This window comes from Sinocyclocheilus anshuiensis, unplaced genomic scaffold (genome assembly GCF_001515605.1).
Source record: "Sinocyclocheilus anshuiensis isolate Anshui unplaced genomic scaffold, SAMN03320099.WGS_v1.1 scaffold2252, whole genome shotgun sequence".
NCBI lineage: Eukaryota > Metazoa > Chordata > Actinopteri > Cypriniformes > Cyprinidae > Sinocyclocheilus > Sinocyclocheilus anshuiensis.
In genome coordinates this window covers 1-7,232 of record NW_015544245.1, presented here as the reverse complement: position 1 = coordinate 7,232, position 7,232 = coordinate 1, and the positions used below count along the sequence as shown (strand labels likewise).

General features: G+C 35.6%; 1 long non-coding RNA gene and 1 gene segment (V, D, J or C); one reads left to right on the top strand and one right to left on the bottom strand.

Moving 5' to 3' along the window:
- LOC107697646 (Ig kappa chain V-III region NG9-like) overlaps positions 1 to 3,307 on the bottom strand; it is a 5,595-nt gene extending 2,288 nt beyond the window's left edge. The window contains 2 exon segments of the V gene segment in view: positions 3,025 to 3,081; positions 3,217 to 3,307. Coding sequence covers positions 3,025 to 3,081; positions 3,217 to 3,265 — 106 coding nt within the window.
- An 845-nt stretch (positions 3,308 to 4,152) lies between these two features.
- Positions 4,153 to 5,480, top strand: LOC107697647 (uncharacterized). The gene is made up of 2 exons (XR_001635228.1): positions 4,153 to 4,249; positions 4,952 to 5,480. It is a non-coding gene; the product is annotated as an uncharacterized LOC107697647 (long non-coding RNA).
- The last annotated feature ends 1,752 nt before the right edge of the window (positions 5,481 to 7,232 follow it).

Here is a 7,232-nt window from a genome sequence, read left to right as displayed (position 1 = left end):
AGTCCAGATGAGGATGATGATGTTGTTCATTGTTGTTGTTGTGTCTTGTGTGATGATGAAGATTGTGTTCTGTTCTGCTCTCAGTCATGAAGTGTTAAACTCACAGCACTATAAACACTCTCAGAGCACTGAAGCATGAAGCAATGCAAAGAAGTGGGCAGGATTTACAACAGCTTGAGCTGCAAACAAACTATTACACAGTACAGTATATGCACAATTCTGAGCTCTTACCCATGGTCATAAGCTTTATATATTTGACGACTTTGACCTAAATGTTAAAAACACTAGAAATATTTTGGATGAGCAGACGAGGAGGGTTGTAACACAACTTTCTCCATTTGCTTCAACAGAATCTACAAAGACTGAACAAAATGGCTGTACAGTTTATAAGCTGACATTTGACACAATTAAAGTAACTAACATGCGCACACACACACACACACACAAACTGTCCATCATGTCATTTAATTGTTGCCCATGTTTTATGTATTTGTACAACCATTTTTTTTTTACAATAGCATTTTACCAATTATGCTGTCATTTTCACTGTTTATTTATTTTTTATTAAAATTAATAATTTTTTTGTTTGTTTTAAATGTGTACATAGTTATTCATTTTTATTTCAATTTTAGTTATTTTAGAACATCAAGATAAACTAAATGAAAATTAGTAATGTTGCCTTGTCAACTAAAATAAAATAAGTTTAAGTTTTTTTTTCCTTTAATATTTTTATTCAGTTAATGTCTATTTTATTACAAGAAACGGAAATGTTTAAATATTTTCTTTTTGACTTCTTTGAAGCAGAAGCAGAAAGTTGCACTTGTGCAGTTCTGCTTTGTGTATGGGGGTAACCATGGTAACGGCTGTGTTTCTGCTGTTCCTAAAGCGCCACCTGCTGTCAGAGAGTGAACTTGCATTTTTATTCAGTCCGGCTGCTGCTTTTGTTCAGATCAATGAGAAAATCTGACCGAACCTTCACGCACCAAATGTGCAGCATTGTAAAACTTATCTGGTCGATGGGAAATAAGCTCTAAAAATCTAAACTATTCGGATAATAAGATATTTATTTAAGAATTATTCTCATATTTTGAAGTGCCCATGATAACAGTACCGTTCATGTTCATTAATCATTATTTAATTATATTTCAGCATAAGCATACATTGCTAGACAGGTAGCGAACATAATCTAGTTAACATTTATTATTAATGGAGCCTCATTATCAGTGGATTCAGTTCAGCATTCATGGATTTGTCTTGATGTCTTTCTCCATTGATTTGTCGATGGAAGTAAATCATCATAACCTGCACTCACTTCCCAGAGCTTCTGAAACCTCACACTCTGTTTTAAACTCTCCAGTGAAGGCATTTTTAGTGATTTCTCCCTGATTACATGAAAACTTTCTTAAATTCTTCTTAGACAAAGTTAACACTTTTCGAGCCCAGTTACGAAATCCTGTGCTGGAGCTCATCCTCTCCCTCACTCAGTGGAGTGAATTTGAGCTTCTTACAACTTCATTATGGATTTTCTACTCTTATTTTTTCTTTTGTTTACACTTCTAAAAATGTAACTCAATTTCAAACTGAAAATTTGTGACTGCAGCTCAGATCAAGTGAAAATTATATTGCTGACTGATTAGATTAGAAAACAACCAAATCAACAGTTTAAAGAATCTGATAAATGAACTATGTTTATGAGATTTTGATGACCTGTGTGATTTTTTTGCTGTCTGTGTGACAGAAAAACCTTCAAACATAAAGTGGTTACACATTTAAACAAGGCTTTGTCAAGTCGATATCAAAACGTGTCGCAATGAACTTTATCTATTTATACTGTCTAATTAGTGTTTGTTCTCTGTTCAGTGTTGTGTGTGATTGTGTTTATGAGCAGCTGCAGTATCTCTCAGCTGTATCAGTGCAGTCACATATAATAAGAATTGACAAAGAAAGAGATTGATGAAGAAGCAGTTCACGTGAAGCTGTCTGTTTACAACGTTCAGATGATTGTCATAAAGTGGTTAAGTCTATGTAGTTTGATGATTGACTCAAAGTAAAGAATACAGAAATTGAGACATTACTGAACTGTAAACATGTTCTATTAAACAAACGCAGCTGCTATTATAGAAAGATCACTGTAATGCATTTACACTGTGACTAGATGAACAGAGATCACCTCTCAAAGATGCAATAACATCTCTGTGCAGTAATTTTTCACTGGTTATTGAGATGCACTGAGACGTCAACACACATCATACAAACTTCAGCAATAGTGACAATCAACAAACATTCAGATAAACAGATCAACTCTGAACCTCACAAAACAAGCTATTGAAAACTCACAACAACAATGACAATAATAATAATAATAATAATAATAAATTATAAATAATGAATAAATTATCATTTAGCTGCATAATTTATTCATGCCACAATGCATGCAGGGAAACATGGATGATTTGTGTGCTATGGTTGCACCCATTATGCACTGTGACATGAAGCTTTTTATTGATTGAAAGGGTCAGAGCTTTAGTTTATATTTCATAGATAAACATTAACCATGTCAACATCTGCAGAAACAGGACGGTAGTCAAATTATGAACATGTGGTGACCTAACGAACAAACCATTTTATTAATAGATTTTCAAGTGCAAACTTTCATGTGAGTGAGTGAGTGAGTGAGTGAGTAAAATAAATAAATAAATATTGTATTAAAGTCTCTCTAAACTTTGCCTTATATAATCTTTGTGTTGCATCACATCCTCTCATCAGCAGCTGCAGTATCTCTCAGCTGTATCAGTGCAGTCACTGTGACTCTGACTGACGGAGGTTTTTGTACGACTCTTTATCACTGTGTGAACACATATTTACTGTTGATCTCGTGGTAACTCTGACAGTAATAATCTCCTGTATCTTCAGTCTGGACTCCACTGATGGTCAGAGTGAAATCACTGTTAGATCCACTGCCACTGAATCTAGATGCACCATACACTGAACTGCTGGTTTTACAGTTTATTCTGACTTCTTGTCCTGGTTGAGCTGCTGTTATTGATGGACTCTGAGTTACAGTGATCTGTCCTCTACACTCTGAAAGAGAGAACAAAAATTAAAATAAAATTAAGAAACAAAAAATAAAATAAAATTAAGAAACAACTGTAAATGATTAATATTTTACACTTCAGAGAATGAATATAATCATTGTTAAAAATTTACTACACAAACCTTGAGCAAACAGTGTGAGAGTCCAAATGAAGATGATGATGTTGTTCATTGTTGTTGTTGTGTCTTGTGTGATGATGAAGATTGTGTTCTGTTCTGCTCTCAGTCATGAAGTGTTAAACTCACAGCACTATAAACACTCTCAGAGCACTGAAGCATGTGCTGACAATGCAAAGAAGTGGGCAGGATTCACAACAGCTTGAGCTGCTACAAGATATACAAGACTAGAGTTACAGAATATATTATTCTATAAATTCTATTAGATGAATCAACACCACTATAAGAAGAGTGAATTGTGAGTTTGTTCATAATGTATCAGGACTGACTGTAAATCTCTAATCAGAGTTCATGGTGTCTCTCTGTCTATCATGAATCCTCGTGTGGGCCTGCAATTGTAAAATGGACAGAAAACATTCTGTTAAAAATGGAGACAGATTAAAACTTGTTCATTTTAAGTTTTAGCTGGAGATTCACAACTTTTTTTTTAAATATAAAAACGTAACATTAACAAATGTGTCTTGATTCTTTTGTCTGAAGCAGCGGGTTTGTCTGTGAATCATGATGATTGAGCTGCATATGAACAACAGAAGCATATTTATGAGAAACTCCACAACATCATCCATGATAAAAGAGGTCAAAGGTCACCTCAGAGGTCTCAGCTCATCAAATATATTTCTTTAAAAAAAATGTTATGCAAGCAGATGACAGGAAAATGTCTGAGAAATATAAGATATGAATTCAAACTGAATCATGTCTATTGTAAATAGCATTAATACATTCTTCCACAGATTATGAAAAGAATGTCATTGTTTATCAAGCAATAACAAATATGTTGAAAATATTTTTCTTTGTTCTTACTTTTTGAAAAGTGCTGCCAGCAGCTGAGGTGTTTCTGCTCTCAGTGTGTTGAAGTGCTGTTTCTCTCTCTCTGCTGGAGTTTGTGTTCACTCGAGTGGAATAGAGGTTTTTGTACGAGCCTTTCATTAGATTGTATCACTGTGGTACACTTTCGGTGGAGGAACTAAACTGGTGCTCGGTAAGTCTGTCTCTTTTAACTGTCTTGTACAAACTTATTGAAATGTGTAGATTTTAATGTTTACATTATTTTATTGTCACTTAAGAGCTTCAAAATAACTTAATTATATAGACTCAGCAAACAATTATTGTCCAAACACATTTCCATAATGTCTCACTTTGAGTTTTATCAGTTTATCACAGATTTATTTTCATTCAGTTTTACACTGATCTTATAAAGTTCATTTTTTATTGTAGATATTACACATGAAAAAAGAGAGATTTGTCATCAAAAAGCAAATATAGTTTTTGTTGTTCAATGATGTTGAATCTCTTTTGCGCATATTGTGCTTAAAATATTAAAAATATACGAATGTTTAGAATTGTTGATTCAATTGTTTTTGAATTCTTGTTAAATCATTTGCATTTGAAATTATACTGGAATTATAGCAGTGTCTTTGTACATTTAGTTTCATTTTATGAGGTTTAATTTATATAGTATAATAGGTATATAGTGTTTGTGTAGTTTGTATATTGTATGTTACATCAGCTGTTTTGATGTTGAATAGCGTGAATGTTGAGATTGTTGTGATTTTTACTGCATTCCACACGTCTGCTGCTGAAAGTCATGTTGAAATGATGTGAGTGATGCAGGGCAGAAGAGTGCTGGAGCTGCAGTGTGTTTTCTTTGTGTTTGTGAATGTGTTGTGTTTGTCTCCTGCAGCTGGTCCCACAGTGAAGCCCTCAGTGTCTCTGCTGCCGCCCTCTTCTCTGCAGATCTCTGGAGACTCAGCCGCACTGCTCTGCCTGCTCAGCTCTTACTCTCCACAGGGGGCGCTGGTGAGCTGGACACTGGACGGCTCAGAGGTCACCGAGGGGGTTGTGACCAGCGCAGAGAGCGAGCAGGACGGCCGCTACAGCCGCAGTAGCGTCCTGACCCTCAGCAAAGCACGCTGGGAAGAGGGAGAGCTGTACGTCTGCAGAGTAACACATGATGGAGCTCCTCATGAGGCCTCGTTCCACAAGAGTCGCTGTTAGTCGCTCGCAGTGCTGATGTTTCTCCAGTGAGCGCTGCTCTCTCCTGAAGATGAGCGTATCTGAGTGTCCTGTGTCAGGCAGGATTCACATGAGTCTAGTGCTGCAGCTGTAGTCATTTACAACTCAATACTGAAAGAGAGCTCTAGTGTCAAAGCACTGGCTGATCTTTCAATCTGCTGTGTTTGCTGCAACATTCAATAAAGCTTCTCAACAAACTCCATTTGTGTCTGACAACATCATTCAACTAACAGATGAAGATGCATGTAGTGTTTATTCAGGTGCTTTTCAGAAGCTCGATCAGTAGCAGTAAATCTAGTCAAATAAAGCTCTTGGGGTTTGAACATGGTCTCTGGAGACAGAGCTGCTCTATTCTGAGAGGATCAGAATCACTCCACCCTGACAATGTAAATGGGATTTTCAGCCCACACTCCCAGAGTCACTGTTTGATTGGTTACATGATCTGGACTGAAACAGAGCAGTTTCACTTCTGCTGTAGTCAAGCAGCACACAGACAAACTCATTATTACATTTAGTATTAATACATTCTTCCACTGATTATGAAAAAAATGCCATTGTTTATCAAGCAATAACAAATATGTTGAAAATATTTTGTCTTTGTTCTTACTTTTTGAAAAGTGCTGCCAGCAGCTGAGGTGTTTCTGCTCTCAGTGTGTTGAAGTGCTGTTTCTCTCTCTCTGCTGGAGTTTGTGTTCACTCGAGTGGAATAGAGGTTTTTGTACGAGCCTTTCATTAGATTGTATCACTGTGGTACACTTTCGGTGGAGGAACTAAACTGGTGCTCGGTAAGTCTGTCTCTTTTAACTGTCTTGTACAAACTTATTGAAATGTGTAGATTTTAATGTTTACATTATTTTATTGTCACTTAAGAGCTTCAAAATAACTTAATTATATAGACTCAGCAAACAATTATTGTCTAGACAATTAGTGTTTGTATTCATATTTTTTTCCACACATTATATACGTGTATACATTGTTTGTTTTTTGTGATAAAGTACAGCTTGATTCAATGCTTAACAGTTTCATTTCATCTCTTATCTAATATGCGCTATATTAAAAACATGAATTTAATTAATTCTTTATTGAAAATGTCTAATAAAAATAAATAATATGAATGAAAACTGAATGAAACTTGAAAACAATTTTTAAATGTATTTTTTCGAAGATAAGAACACAAATAATGTAACTAATTCTCACAAAATAGCTTTTTTTTTATTTAATTTAATTTTTATTTTTTATTTTTTTGCAACACGTTACAAGTTTGGCAAGATTGTAGGCTACCCAAAACTTTACCTTGATTCTTTCAACAGCTACAATTAATTTAATTATGTTTGAAATCTTGTATTTACTTCAGAATTTGTTTCCTAAAATACTTGTTGTGAGCAGAGAAATAAAAGCCAAACATTGTTTATATTTTGAGTTGACATTCGTCTGATTGTCAGGCTTCATCTCTCCTACAGTGAGCATGAAGAGATTTCCAGAAAGATCAGCAGCACTGATGTGAGAGACAAACACAAGCTTCCCTTCAGACTGGAGCCGGAGCTGAAGGTGTTGGGGAACATCAGGTCTCAGGACAGAAGGACGGTCTGAACAGCTGCAGCAGCCTGACTCTCTCATGAGGCTCTCAGTGAGCTGTGAGGAGAAGTGAGGAGAGATCAGTGTTCAGAGCAGATCCACTCACTCTCTCCTCTGGCTTCTCACTTATGTCTCACATGGAGACCAACATTCTCCACACTGAGCTTTACTCTCTCTCATCTGTCATCTGATCTGCTTTTCACAACAACATCAGACACGACTGCATGTCTGCTTTTATTCAGCACTGATATGCTTTAAAATCAGTAATCAAAAAATATATTTGTCTTCATGTATTTGATATCTACAGTCTGTCTTGATTGTTCTTCAGTCGTGTTTTGAGTTTTACTGTATCATGAAGCTGCTGTGAGGACGCT